The sequence below is a fragment of the Nicotiana tabacum genome, chromosome 11 (assembly GCF_000715075.1).
Source record: "Nicotiana tabacum cultivar K326 chromosome 11, ASM71507v2, whole genome shotgun sequence".
Lineage (NCBI taxonomy): Eukaryota > Viridiplantae > Streptophyta > Magnoliopsida > Solanales > Solanaceae > Nicotiana > Nicotiana tabacum.
The window spans coordinates 19,606,380-19,622,194 of record NC_134090.1 but is presented as its reverse complement, the minus strand read 5'-3'; the positions used below and the strand labels follow the sequence as shown (position 1 = coordinate 19,622,194).

General features: G+C 34.4%; 1 protein-coding gene across 1 annotated transcript; it reads left to right on the top strand.

Moving 5' to 3' along the window:
• Positions 1 to 3,737: 3,737 nt before the first annotated feature.
• LOC107817128 (uncharacterized) lies at positions 3,738 to 9,769 on the top strand. Its single transcript, XM_016642901.2, has 6 exons — positions 3,738 to 3,872; positions 4,074 to 4,138; positions 6,136 to 6,253; positions 6,448 to 6,887; positions 7,176 to 7,470; positions 8,338 to 9,769. The coding sequence occupies exons 2-6, from the start codon at positions 4,104 to 4,106 to the stop codon at positions 9,508 to 9,510; spliced, it is 2,061 nt and encodes a 686-aa protein (XP_016498387.2). The 5' UTR covers positions 3,738 to 3,872; positions 4,074 to 4,103; the 3' UTR covers positions 9,511 to 9,769.
• The last annotated feature ends 6,046 nt before the right edge of the window (positions 9,770 to 15,815 follow it).

Sequence of the window (15,815 nt, the reverse complement as noted above, 5' to 3'; positions counted from 1 at the left end):
ATAGATGAAGAAAAGAAGACCACAATGGAGCTGGCTAAATGGATGAAAGTAGAGGAAAGCATAATGAGACAGAAGGCTAGAGTCAAATGGCTAAAAGAGGGGGACTCTAACACAGCATACTTTCATGCTTGTGTGAAAAACAGACAGACAAGGAATCATATTGGTAGACTTACAAATAATGGAGGGCACATACTGCAGAACACAAAGGAGGTTGAAGAGGAGATCCTACAGTTTTATAAAGCACTATTAGGTACAACAGCCTCTGCTTTGCCAGTAGTGAATCCAGATGTTATAAAGAATGGGAATATGCTGAGCGGGAATCAACAAATGCAACTAATAAAGCCAGTCATAAAGGAAGAAGTACAGACATCTTTGAAGGGTATAGTGATAGCAGGGCACCAGGATGTGATGGATACAATGCCTATTTTTTCAAGAGGACATGGAGCATAACAGGAGACGAAATTACATCAGCAGCATTGGAATTCCTTGAAAATATAGATTTGTGCAAATTCATAAATTGCACTACTATTACTTTGATTCCTAAAGTGAAGAATCCAACAAATATCAAGGAGTTTAGGTCTATTTCCTGTTGTACAGTGCTATATAAGATAATCTCTAAGATCCTGACAGCAAGATTACAGGAAGTCATGCCAGAAATAATATAGAAATGCCAAACAGCTTTTGTTCCAAGAAGAATGATAGCCGATAACATCATCATGAGCTGGTAAAAGGCTATGGAAGGAAAAATATATCACCAAGGTGTATGCTGAAGATTGACATACAAAAAGCATACAACTCTGTGGAGTGGATATACATAGAACAATTGATGAAACTACTGGGATTCTTTGAGAAGTTTGTAAGGTGGATAATGAAATGCATAAGCACTATGAACTATACAATAATTATCAATAGGCAACCAGCAAAACCTTTTGAGGCAAGGAAGGGGCTTAGACAGGGTGACCCATTGTCTCCTGTGTTGTTTGTGATGGAAATGGAGTACTTAAGCAGGCTATTGAAAACCTTAAAGAGGAACAAAGAGTTCAAATACCACCCTAAATGTGCTAAAGTCAATTTAGTACACTTAGGTTTTGCTGACGATTTGTTACTTTTTTGCAGGGGAGATATACAATCAGTCAGGGAAATGCATCAACAATTTAAAATCTTTTATGAGGCATCAGGATTAACTGCAAATCCAAACAAGAGCTGCATATACTTTGGAGGAGTAGACCTTGTGAATCAAAGAAGGATTATGGATATGCTGGGATACAACAAGGGAGAGTTACCCTTCAGATACTTGGGGGTACCTTTGAGCACAAAGAAGTTATGAATTATCCAATGTGAGCCTTTGATTGATAGGATGCTGAACATCAAAATTCCTATCATATGCAGGGAGAGTTGTGCTTATAAAAAGTGTCTTGACTGCAATTCAAAACTTCTGGGCTCAGATCTTTATTTTGCCAAAGAAGATTAATCAGTTCATTGATACAATATGTAGAAGGTTCCTATGATTAGGGAATGCATAGCCTACTAGGAAGGCACTGATTGCTTGGGAAAAACTATGTTGTCCAAGAGTAGCAGGTGGCTTGAACTTTACTAATGTAGAACTATGGAACAAAGCTGCTATCTGCAAGTTACTATGGAACATATGCAAGCAGAAGGAAAAGTTATGGATACAATGGGTTAATGCTTACTATATAAAAGGGAATACAGTATGGAGTACCACACCTAAGAATGCATCTTGGGTCATTCAACAAATCTTCAAGGCAAAGAAGTACTTCGAAAATGCTGGCTACACTGAACAAGAGGTGCAGAGGATAGACAACTTCTCAATCAAACAAATGTATAAAACCATGCAGGGGGAGTTTCAGAAGGTAACTTGGAGGAAAATAATATGTAACAACTATGGACTTCCAAAATAGATATTCATATTGAGAATTGCAATTCTGGAAAGATTGGGAACAAAGGAAAGATTAGCAAGATGGGGAGTAAATATAGAGACCACATGTGCACTATGCCAACAAGAGACTAAAACAGTTCAACATTTATTCTTTGAATGTGCAATGACTGGAACAATATGGCAGCAACTGCTGCATTGGCAAGGAATACAGAGGAAGAATTTGAAATGGCAAGAAGAACTGACATGGATACAAAGAGTAGCAAAAGGAAGAAATGGAGGAGCAGCTTTATGTAGAATGACTTTAGCTGCTGCAGTTTACTATATATGGCAAGAAAGAAACAATGTCATCTTCAAACAGAAAAGAAGAACAGCGGCAAGCATAGTCAGAATGATTATTCAGGAAATCCACATTAGAACCACCATGTTTCCTAGGTTAGAAAGGACTATGACCAATGTAAATTGGTACCCCGATCCAATGGAACAGTGATAGAGGATAGGAAAGTAGGAAAGTAGAATTGTAGAAGGATCCAAATTTGCCCTAACTCCTAGTTTTTTCTCTCTTTTTTGAGTTGTACATATTTTTACTTGGTAAATAAAGTCAATTAATTACCAAAATAATAATAATAATAATAGTACCAAGCTCTTTAATTCCGATAATTAGGAATAGGATGAGTATAATATAAAACACTTAACCTAAATCCATTGGAGAATAAGTCAATCTACCAAAGACTTAGGTTTGTTTGGTAGCTGACAACAGTGTAAGTTATTCATATATTAGGAGTAACATAACTAGTATCATATTTGATAGCCTTTAGTTACTTTGCACAAAAGTTACAAAACTAATGTTATGTTTGGTTGCTCTTTCCATTGGGAGTATAAGGATAAAAGTATCCATGTATCCGGGGCAACATAACTTATACAATATTTGGTAGCCATTAGTTATTTTGTACAAAATTCAGCATAATTAATATCATGTTTGGTTGTCATTTTACAGTTCTACATAAATAATACATGTATAAGTTATGAGTCAATTTGTGTATTATATTATGCGGGGTAGAAGATGGAATAACTAATACATGTATTAATAATACATGGATAAAATATTGAAATGACAAATTTACCCCAATTACTTTACACATAAAGACTTCCTTCTATAGATTGGTTAGTATCAAACTCTGTGGAGAGCAAGCATGGAGATATTGATGGCTCACTGCTAGGCTCTTCCTCTTCTCAATCTACTAGAGACAAAATAAGTAAATACATATTTTACTTTAGAATTTATATAATGTATATCAATTTCTAATACAACAAATCAAATATTCAATAATAATAATAATAATCTTTGCGCAACTAATCCATGTATAACTAATACCTTCATAACGAATCCCTTCATTACTTATTCTTGCATACCTAATACCTGCATAACTCTAACCCACAATCAAACGACTCATAAATTTATGCTAATATATGTATTAGTAATACATGGATTATACAATCAAATGACCAAAAAATATTTATTTTAAATTACACATTATATAATTAAAATAAAGTAAATATTAACAAAAAATAATCTTTACATTACAATCCATAAAATTACTAATCTATGCATTACTAATCATAACATAACTAATCCCTTCATAATTAAATTATGCATAACTAAACCCCTACATTACTAATACTTACGTAACTATAACCAGCAACCAAACGATCCCTTATTAAATTACATGTTTACATCAAATCAAGTAAGTTAACCTTAAAAATCAAAATAAGAAAAAAATTTCATATATAAATGATAAAATGTGTGTATCGAATTTCTTCTTCAAAAAATTAACAAAATAAATATAAAAAGAGAGTTCAACTTTCTTCATTCTGCACCTGCACAGAAACTCATACGAACACGACACAGTGTGATCTCTGAAAATGAGTCCACATTCTCTTTAAGCCTTTCCCAAATGAAGTCATCTTCAATTTCAAGGTCAGTAAGTTTGATTTCCTCTTTTGGGGTTTAAAGAATGAGTCAGATAAAGAATGAGTCAGAATATGTTACTACTAATTAATCTCCTCCTTTTTTAATTGAATTCTTCTGGAAAAACTCTTGAATTGGTTTCTGTGACTTTGGTCTTTGGTTAGTTCTTTTGAATTATATTTTTTATATATATACTTCAATTTGTTGCAGGAGCTGAGCTTTTGAGCCACTTTTACTAAAATGGCAAGTTCTGGGAAAGAAGATCAAGATCAAAGGTACTGACCTTTCTGTATGTAACACACACACACATACATAATTGTTTACTAGTGCAACTGTTTTATAATACAAAAGCCCATTCATATTTTTTTCCATGCAATTTGGGGATAAAAAATACAAATCAATGGAATGGGAATGGGGACTGATATATTTCCTTTAGAAAATATAGGGAATTTCTAGTAATTCTACTTTTATTTTTATCATTATATTATTTTGTATGTTACTAGCCTGAAGTGAGCCTATATGAAGTAACATGGTCAGTGAGGATTCGTATAACCGATCCCAACTTGTATGGTACTAAGGCGTAGTTGTTGTTGGTTCAGTTCTAGGCAGTGCAAAGAAAACAGTGAAATTGGAATCCATTACTTTGACTCGTCACATTATGTGTAGAATGCTCATCATAGGGAGGAAAAAGTAATTATCTATATGAAGATTGTTACTCTAATATAACAAGGGGAATCTTTGTATCAATTGAAGTTTAACCGGAAAAGAATTCTTTTTTGAGATTGTGGTTCTTTTTTGTAGTTTGGAGCTCTCAGTTATGAGGCTTATGTGTTTAGTATGGATCTGCTGAGAAAACAGTTAGCTGAAAATCCATGTTCTATGGGTTTAGTTACTTTAGGAATAGGTTAATTGAACTCCTAATAAATTTCTCTATCTCATTTTTACGATATTAGCAATCAGCACAGAAGAAAAGATATGGCGATAAAGAGTCATTTTTAAACATAGCTCTGTCATGTAAGAGGGTTGGGAAAATGACTGCTTTTATATCGCTTTTTGGTACCGTCCCTTCTTGTCTATATTTTCATTCATGTGGTGCTTATGCTTTCCTGAGACGAGGGTCTATTGAAAACAACCTCTCTATCCTCACAAGGTAGGGGTAAGGTCGGATACACACTACCTTCCCCAGACCCCACGGTATAAGATAATACTGGATATGTTATTGTGTTTTATCATGTTCTGGTAGTTTCTGATTGGAGAACTGGATATTCTAAACTAAGATGTATGCCGTATGCCTTGTTGTTCTCTGAGATAGTATATTAAGCTGCACTAGAGTAAACAGCATACTTGAAAGAGTCGTAACTTTTTTACTCTATTATTAATAACTAAAGGGGCTTCCTCAAAAAATCATTGATTATTAAGTTTTCGAACTATAAACCAGTACCATGGAAGAAAGTACTTCATGTGAGTTTTTCTTAGTTATAATGGTTATTTACTTTTAAAGAGTAATATTGTATCGGACAGTAGTTTAGGTCCAGTGGGATATATGTGCTTGAAATTTAGTCCTTAATCTCTTAACTATAATCCTTGGACTGTAACCTTGAGTAAGTGTGATAGTTCTATTGAAAGATCAGCTAAGAGTGCAAGGCTCAATTGTTCAAATTACCATGCAATAAGACTCGATGAGTGTGTTAAGCTCTTTATGAGGTAAACACTAAAAATGACCTCCCCTCGACAGAAAAAGAGAAATGCAGGGATTCCCAATTGGAGAAATAAGAAGAGATGGGGAATTTCATATCGATTTTCAATGCATAACAATCTGGACCAGCTGCTTGTACAGATCCCGCTGCATCATCTTACATGTTATATTCCAATCAATTCAACAGTTTAGTCCTTATGCTTTCAACTATGTTGATTGTTTTAGTTGAAAGAGTTAGCTAAGAATGGAAGGCTCAATTTTTCACCATACAATAAGACTCAATGAGAGTATACAGCTTTAAGGTAAACTTCTGAAACAGCCCCCTTCTACTGAGAGAGTATAACAGAGGTTTGTGATATATCAATTGTCAAGGTATAGCAATCTGGACCAACTCTTGTACAGATTCAGATCTCGTGGTTATTTAGAAGCGCGGGACCTTCTGCCGTCCTTTTGCATGTTATATTCTAATAGTTTTGTCAAAATCACACATCATGGGATGGTATTATGTCCTTTTAACCTCAGTGTGTCAGATGTTACTTTCATGTAGATCTCAATATTTTTTAATTCCTTAACCAGGAAAATCAATGGCATGGAAGATTCTAAAACAACAATTGAATTTCTCCGGGCGAGATTATTGGCTGAAAGATCTGTATCACGAACAGCAAGGCAGAGAGCTGATGAACTGTCACATAGGGTTAGTCCTTTTGTCGAATTCTCTTTTAGTACGCAAGCATATAACACCACAAATTGAGTCATCGCTCCCAGCACAGCCCACGCCTAGCTTACTCTTATTTTTCGATATCTAATTAATTCATTTCCACTTCCAAAACTGTCTGCCCTTCAAAAAAAGAAAAAATCATTTCAATAAACTGTTTGTGTATGTTACAGGTCTCAGAGCTCGAAGAGCAGTTAAAGGCCGTGTCTGTACAAAGAAAGAAAGCTGAGAAGGCCACAGCAGCTGTTCTGTCCATATTAGAGAACCATGGAATAAATGATGCTTCAGGGGAATTCAGTTCAGGCTCTGATCAGGAAACAAGCTTATCCGACTCAAAAGATGCTGAAAATAAAAGAGAGGGAAGGAAAATTTCGTCAAGCGTGAAAGAGGAAGAAGATGATGCGGACACATTCTCAAGTTCCGAGATTTCATCTTCTCCATCAACTGCCAGAAGTTTGTCGTGGAAAAGTGACAAAGGTTCTTCGCGTTATTTGGACAGGAGGAAATACACCGGTTCGAATAGGAGGAGATGTAACTTTGCACCGTCAACGGGCATCTCTTCTTCAAAACGGGTTGGCAAATCATGCCGACGGATAAGGCGCAGGGATACCAGGTCGCTCCATTTAGAATTACACGTCATATGAGTTTAAACAATTCCGTTAAACATTCTGTTAAATACTTTTCATAAATTATTTGATACAAAAGACTTAAGGTTACGTGTTCAGCATTTACTTTACAGTTTTATATGCCTATACACAAACCGGACAAAAATACATACATTCATATACATACACCTACATTCAACCAGCACATATATGATAACGTTGCTCTTTTTTTTTTTTTTTTGGATAAATTACTTTAAAACATTACTCATTTTGCACCTATTTCTTTTATTGACCAGATCAGCTAGTGATGAGTTACAAAATAGTTCTGCTGAATGTGCCTCTGAGGCTCGCCCAAGTTCTGCTAACAATGGGCCTCAATCATTGACGGACGGTGCTGGTAACAGTGATGCAAATCAAGTGCAAGTGACTGCATCAGGTGTGTCAATAAATGGAAGACGAGAAGATAAGAGTGATAAAGACATGGAAAGAGCTTTAAATCAGCAAGCGCAACTTATAGGGCAATATGAAGCTGAGGAGAAAGCCCAGAGAGAATGGGAAGAGAAGTACAAAGAGAGTAACAGCTATACACGGGTATATATTTATATATTTCAGCTCATACACATTTCACATAATTCATCTTTTCATATTTGCTAAGTAACTGGGCGAGATATTTCTCCTTTTTCTGTTAAGAGTGTTGGTAATATATATTATTTATTAGCAAAATAATAAGAGAAATTATAATGGAGCTCTCCCTTTTCTGAAGATTTCTGTTAGCTCTACTCAGCCTCTTCTGTTACTGTATGTAATCTGGGAAGATAGACAATCTAGATTAGTTGTTCATGTTATGGCTAGTTATAGATGTGATTATATTCTAGTCCCAATCCAATTTTAGTTTTAGTGTGATATCCAGATTTGCTGACTAAGTTTATCGGACTATATATTACTGATTTTAGCAACTTCTAGGATTATAATTTGCATTGGGCTAGTGATATATTTGTTATTGTCATCTATCCATGTTTGAATGTAGTCGCGGACAAATAGATTTTGTGATTTAGAATATATGACGTGATTGTGTGGTTCACTTGAATACATCTATCCTTTCCACACGTTTTTATGCCCAGATGTGAAGAGTGACTTGGGAAGTTTTTACTGCTTCCAAAATGTTATACCACTTTTTCTAACCTTGGCTCCAAACCAGTGTCTGGTTAGGAGAACTAAAACAAATGAGCAACCAGCATTTTATAGAAGCCGTTGCAACGGAGATCATTCTGAAAGATGAATATGCTAGAAACTGAAGTGCTACTCATATTGCTATTTGCTGCTATTTGTTTTCTTGACTTTGCTTTAGTCTGGTATTTACCTGCTGCATAGATAGAGAATATGAGAAGATAATGCATATGTTTGTTAAGGCGTGTCACAATTAATCTCATTCCATTCATCTTTCATTAAACCACTCAGGATTCGTGTGATCCTGGGAATTACTCGGATGTGACTGAAGAAAGAGATGACTTGAAAGCATCTCAGGAACCATGCTTAGTTGGACGAACCAGTATGCAAAATCATGCAAACAAGGATGGAGAAGCCAATGTTCCCTCTACTGAGAAAAATGGAACTACAAACAATTCAACATCTACCCCACATGTCGATATGGGCAGCTTGCAACATAAAGGAAGCAGCAGAATTATTAAATCAGATTGCCCAGCATCAGAGTTTGCACGTTCGATGTCTAATGGGAATTATTTAGAAAATCACAGGCAGTCTTTTCCTGTGACTTGTTCCCCCATGCACCCCCTAGTACATACTACCTCGTGTTCTGGAGGTAGCAGTTTGCAAGCAGGACAAGGTTTTCAAAGAGGTTATGAACTTGCCTTGGTGTCTCATAACACTTCGAATGTTGTAGGTTCTGTCCTGTGGGAACTTGAACAAGCTAAACATTCATTGAGTGAACAAATCAACAGCTTACCGCCATTAAGAGCTGGATCTTCTACCGTGATCATGGAACATTCTATTCCTACCACTAGAATTCAGGACAGATCAGAGATTCCTTCCCTTTTCAGAATGCCAACAGATTTTCAACTTGAAGCAACTACAACTGCCAGCTACCCGGGATTGGCCCCGAGATTCAGTTCAGCAAACTATTCTCCTGAACCTGCCTCCTACACATTCTCTACAAGTCCTTACATGGAGTCTCAATCAAATTCGATTGCCAGAAATAGGCTTTCTGCCGTTTCAGTGAGACCTTACCCTGAGGTCTCTTCTTCAGCTCCTTCATATAGGCCTATCTCTGAGACTACCTTAGATGCAGGCCTACCATCTTCAGTGACGTTTAATCCTAACTCGAGTTCACATGTTCCCTTCTCTAGCAAATTTACGTACCCGACCTATCCCTTGTGCCCAGGTGTGGTGCAAAATTTATCCTCAGGTGAAGTATTCTCAAGAAACCTTCCAAGAAATGAGACAGGTATACCGCCCTCATTTTCCTTTCCAACCTTGTGCCCAGATGTAGTGCCAAAATTATCGTCAGGTGAAGTGTTCTCGAGGAAATTTCCAAAGAATGAGAGAGGTATACCTCCCTCATTTTCCGTCTCACGTTATGATACTCATATCAGACAAAATATGTATAGTAGTTGATGTTCTTCATAATGCAGATCTTGGTTAAGAGTCTCCATATATACCTCAAATATTTTGAGAAGAGTTTACATAGGTTATTGTTCTATAGTTTGTAACTTTGTATATCATTTCTTTACTTGCCTTTTCTTAATCTTAGCTGAGTTAGGGGTCACAGAGAGACCTCAGCTATATACCTTTTCTATCTAATGCTGTTGTTGTATCCTAGATGTGTTGTAAATTTTCAGAAATAAATGAAATTTATCAGTAGGTAGCTATTACATATGGAGTAGTTTTCATTCTTTTGATTTCCTTCCTGTTCCACTTTGCCTCAGGTCATTTTCCACTTTTTTTTTTCTTTTTTTCTTTTCGTTTGTGAGGGTTGGAATTTGAGGCAGGGACATTTTGTTAATTGTCTAAAATTTCCTCTTGGGCGATGCTTGGTAAAGACGAAAAACTAACAGAGTTTAACTAATCGTGTAAGAGAATTTTTACATTAGATCACTTAAAAGATAACTACGTGCAACTGCTCATAATAAGCGAACTAATTACTTTGAATATAAAGCAGGCAACATGTTATTTAGGTTAAATTTCACTGAATGTGTAAATATTTTTTATGTTGTGCATTGTTAGAGATGGAAATCTCGAGGAAACAGAAAAGGAAAAGGAGAACTTAAGAAAGGAAACAGAAACATAAAAGAAATGTGTTGTTTGAGTCTTTTTTTTTACTAGTCAGCTTTGACTAAATCATCATAGTTCATTTGCTTGTCAAATTCAACTACACGTTTAGTAAGAAGAAAGCTTCTTTTGTCCCACTAATATATATATATATATAAGAAGAAAGCTTCTTTTGTCCCACTAATATATATATATAGGGCCAACCAAACAAAATCATCCAAAAACAAAGCAAAAATTTCATTTTGAACAATAGAGAAAATGTCCACATATGATCACTTGAATTATAGCACAGAAACAAGAAACATGTTATCAGAAACAGGAACTAGTAAAACTGGAAATGATTTTGACTATGAACACAATAAGAACGAAGATCGGCCTAATATGATTCGATGGAAGTCAGGAAAAATGGTTGATCCCAAGCTGCTAGAACTCTTGGAATCATTTAGGGAACTCTATGTGAAAAGAAGGAAATTTTTCAAGAAAATCTTCCCTGTGAATTATGAAGAATCTGTGGAGGTGTTCAAGAAATTAGAGGTTGCTATAAGGAAGAACAAGAAGATGAAAAATCAAGCTACAGTAAAGAGAAGCTTGAGTTTTGGAGATGAGTCTAATATAAGACTTGAACGATTCAAGATTAAGACTCCTGTTGTCATAGTTGCTGGACCAAATGGTCAAGACAAAAATGGCCAAGAAAATAATGGTTCCAATAATTCTGGCTAGACCTTCCTGAGCCGAGGGTCTATCGAAAACAGTTCCTCCACCTTCACAAGGTAGGGGCAAGCTGGTTGAGTATGCACTACCCTCCAAGACCTTACTTATAGAATTACATTGTGTCTGTTATTGTTGTAATTCTAATTAGACTGAGAAAAAAAATTACCGTAAAGCCGGAGGTTGGAATTTTGTCAAAGAAATTTAAAATTATGTTGAAACGTTACATGTGATAGTGGAACCAATGACCCATATATAAAAAATTTGAATCTTTTTTGCCTCTATAATAGAAGTTTCCTTGTACATTTAATTTTTCGGCAAAGGAAATTCATCTTGTGATTTAATGATTTATCTTCCAGTTCAACAGCTTAGTCATTTGAGCATTACTTCATTGATCTGTGATTAGGGGATTGTTTTTTCTTTTCCCACTTTGTATATTCTTTATTAATTTGATTATTTTTAAAAAACTTTACATAATTATATTTTAATCTGAAAATGACATTATAAGATCAGTTCAAGCTATATGTACATGAGCTTTTTATATACAATAGTTTGTTGGAAAAATAACATTGTATAGCCGCTCTCAAAATAATAGCCGAAAAACGTATATTTTTTGTATATATATGTATATACATTATGTATGTTATATACAAAAAGTATACAAAATTTATACACTTTTTAAGCTACCAAATATAAATAGTTTCTGGCGCGGGCTAAAAGTAAAAAAAAACTCTAGTTTGTTTTCCTTTCATGTTACTTTACATATTTATGAAGAATTTTTCTGTTGAATATAATTTCTTCAGCAAATGTCGAACAATAACTTCCAAACGGTACAATCCAATATATGAAGAGGTTGTTGCCCAACTGTTTTCCTTCTCCCAAGAGTGATACACTGAAATATTATCTTTGATTTTCCACTACGTATTCTCTGCTTAAATGGATAGGATAATGGAAAAGAAAAAGCTTAGTACAATAATAAGAGAAACTTTTACTAAAGTTGTTGTGTATTATAGTGTCTATAGACTTGTTATTCGGGTGTTTAAATGTTGTTGAAGGAATTGGTTGTTCGAGCTATCAAAGGTGAAACCAAACCCCCCCCCCCCCCCCCACCCCCACCCCACCTCTCCACAAATGTAACCTTGAATTCCTTTGGATCGTGAAATGGAAAATAGAAAATGGTGAATTCAGATCGTCTTTCTTATTTGGGGTTTTTTACGGGGTCTAAAGTTGTATGTACCGTAAATTATGTATCTTTTGCATATTAGAAAAGGGATTTTTACATAAATAATCTGTCGAATTCATTGTTTACTTCAGTTTTTCTAGCCAGTATTCATAGATTATACAATGATTACATAAGATTATATATGGATTATACATATAGTATACATCCGCTTGTTATTTTAAATTTTAGCGCTTAGGTTGGCGGCTATTTAAGTTAATTCTTCATTAGAAACTAAGGGTTTATTTATAAAACGTGAATAGTCCAGGAGTGTAAAGTTCATACAGCAGGCCGTATTGGGGGTTTAAATTGGAAAAATTGTAGTCCAGGAGTGTGATAGCAATATCACATAGTTTAAGTACGAATTTACAAAACGTGAATAGTTTAGGGTTTTCTTATGAATTAACCCTAATTTATGATTGAGTTTTACGTGGAAGTCAAGTCATGATCTGTTGAATGGGGTGAGGCTTCTTTTTCTTTTTCTACATAATTCTTGATATTTCGATGCAACAATTTCTGATTGGTGAAAATTAGGTTCCAACACTTTATAAAAATCTACACTTGCTTTTTTATTATAATTATGGATGCATGTATTCAAAATATTGTTTTTCTTTCGATGTTTCTACTAATAAGATTTAAAAAGGTGAATTAAGTTTAAAAATAATTTAGGTGGAAATAAGTATAAATAAAATTAGCAAATAAAATTACTTAACTAACTACTTAATATAGCAGCTAATTTATATTTCCCGCCAACTTCACGAGAAACCCTAAACCTAATTCTAGTTTCCAAAGGCTTTCAGCTCATGATCATCGCTCAAGTGTTATCCAAAAACTAGAAGGATTATATTTTATAAACCCTCTATATAATCTTCATCACATCACTCATTAGCTTCATCTAATTGTTCGTTTTCGTGTTTTTTATTCTCATCATCACATTATAACTGTGTGTGTGTGTGTGTGTGTGTGTATATATATATATATATATATATATATATATATATATATATATATATATATATATATATATATATATATATATATATATATATATATATAAGTGGACGGCGTAGATAGAATGTTACCAAAAGCTAAGCTTCCGATGGGTTTTCGATTTCATCCCACTGATGTTGAGTTGATAAACTTTCTGAAACGTTACGTGCATCGCGGAATTTTGCCACCTGATGGTGATATTGAAGTAGCAAAAATCGGAGTCACAGAGCCATGGCAAATTTTTGGAGATTCAAATTCGAAGGAGAAAACACGTTACTTTGTTTCTAAATTGAAGAGATTCAAGAATTCAACTAAGAAATTTTCAAGGACAGTTGGGAGAGGAACTTGGAAAGACCAATCAGGTGGTGCACCTATTAAACATGGATCGAAGAATATTATTGTTGGCTTTAGGAGAAGTTTGAAATATAAAAGTAATATAGTAAAGGAGCAGAATGATAAGTGGTTGATGAAAGAATATATTTTGGCGGAGGATTATTTTAAGGAAAGCAATGAAGATATAATCGTTCTTTGCAAAATCAAAGACAAAAAAATGAATGAGAAAAAAGTGGATGGTAACGAGATCATGGAGGAAGAAGTTGACGAACTAGTCACTTCTTTATCAGGTAGTAACGAGGAAAAAACTTGGAATTGGGAGGGCGATTCTTCCGGTGCACTGACCGTACCCATAACCGACACAGGTGAACAAGTAGAGTATATTGAGGTACTTGAGAGAAATCATCATCAAGTTACCAACAACGACATGAACCAATTAGCCCTCGTAAATGACGTTTATGATGTGATGCACACAAATGAAGCAAATACTTTGATCACAGGCACTTTCGAAAATCAAGGATTTGAAGCTTATGGACAAGAACAAGCTAACTATTTGGCAGCTGGGGTTGAGCAAAATATTGATTATCAATATGCAGATTATAGCAACGATTGGTTCCTATCAATGATTAATTTCGAAGTATTACCAGAACAAGATTTAGGGATGCAAATAGATAAACCAATTAAGTGATCATATTAGCTTGAATATAAAAGCTTTTCTTTTACTAGTGAAAATTAATGCTCTCATTGTTCCACTTTTATGACATTATTATTTTTTAGGATTTAAATATAGTTTTTCTTTGATTACAACGTTTTGATACATAGTTTAAATGTTTTTAAAGATATATAAATTGCAGTTTGTAGTGGTATTATTTCTTGTTTTCTAAGTTTTGCAGTGTGTTTTCACGTGAACTTTGACCTTATGCTTCTACTCTTTTTTCTCTTGATATGTGTGGTCATCTAAGATTTGAACTATACGGTTTGAGTTTAGGGTTCTACCACCACTTATTTATTTTATTGGGTTCGAGATCAATTATATGTATGTATTGAATGAATTTTTTAATGCATAACAAGGTCCGAACAAGCTATTGGATTCGAATGAACCCATAATCTATCATTTATATCCGTCCATGTCAGCGCTATATATAACGAATTAACGATAACCAGATTTTCCAATTGCGAGAATATTTTTTTCTAGAGGAGGATGATGGTCGAAATACTAATACATTTTCTTTTTTATTTCTTCTTTAATTTGATGGCCACTTTATTTCAGTTTTTATTTGTGTTCATAGACTTATATTTGATAGGGTAATACAAATTAAACAACAGCTAATACTTTGTGATGGCAAAGTAAAGGATAACACGCCTAGGGAAAAACAGAAAATACTTCAAAAGTATGTGTCATAAATTAGTATTGTTCCTGTATAGAACTATCTGTTAGCATTGTATATTTCTGGTGTTATATTAAAACTGTTTATTAGATAAAATGCTCTAGTGTCATTGAAATTTACGTGACTCAACTTCCCAGAATGTAGTAGTTTTTTATAACCCCCAACTTTATTTTACCGCACGTAGATTTTGATGTAATAGGGGCTGAATCTCTTCGTTCAGTTCCAACTATTGTACTTTGTTAATTTTCTGTTTTTAATAAAAGCCTTCGCTCTAGCAAAAGAATTTGAGATTTAGGTGTATCTTCCTAAAAATAAAGTACAAATTGACTGAATCGAACTGATTTAAAAAAAAAAAAAAAAAAAAAAAGGACCAAGACCACTGCGATTGTTCAAAAATGCCTAGCCTTGGTTATAGAAAACTAGTATAGACCACACTGGGATAGTTATCAGAAAAAATATTAGGTAACTTCTTTTCATCTGCTTAATTTTGGTGGCTAGAATTACTTGTTATATGTACTGGTGAAAGGTAGCAGGTGTCCTGTAAGATAGTCATAAGAGATGTGTATAAACTTATCCAGACACTACATCATTAAAAAATAAGATCATGCAATTAAAAAAAAAACTATATCTAGAAACGGGAAACTGCAGCCGTGGAAGCAACGTATAGCCATGGCTTCCTTACACAATTCATCAAGTTTTCTTACACGTTATAGAAGAACTAATTAGGGCTTCATCCATCCCCTAATGACGAGCTATTAATAACGTAAGGCAATATCTTCATCAAATGAGCTTTGAGGAAAAAATAGTCAAATTTATGTTTAAAAATGATATGCTGTTAGATATAGAAAATAATTTTCATTCAGGGATGATACGTACTTGCGTGTATTTTGTAGGAGTACTTCATTTTAAGGCGCTTTGACTACGACAATGCTGCAAGTATAGCTAGCGTTGGAATATATTTTTATGTATTTGAAATTACAAGATGGATAATGTTTGTGACATCAGTTCTACGT

Excerpts from the sequence above, each read along its gene's own strand:
- LOC107817128 (XM_016642901.2), top strand. The coding sequence starts at position 4,104 with ATGGCAAGTTCTGGGAAAGAAGATCAAGATCAAAG. Across the intron at positions 4,139-6,135 it reads AAAGAAGATCAAGATCAAAG|GAAAATCAATGGCATGGAAG; the intron begins GTACTGACCTTT and ends TTCCTTAACCAG. Across the intron at positions 6,888-7,175 it reads ATAAGGCGCAGGGATACCAG|ATCAGCTAGTGATGAGTTAC; the intron begins GTCGCTCCATTT and ends TTTATTGACCAG.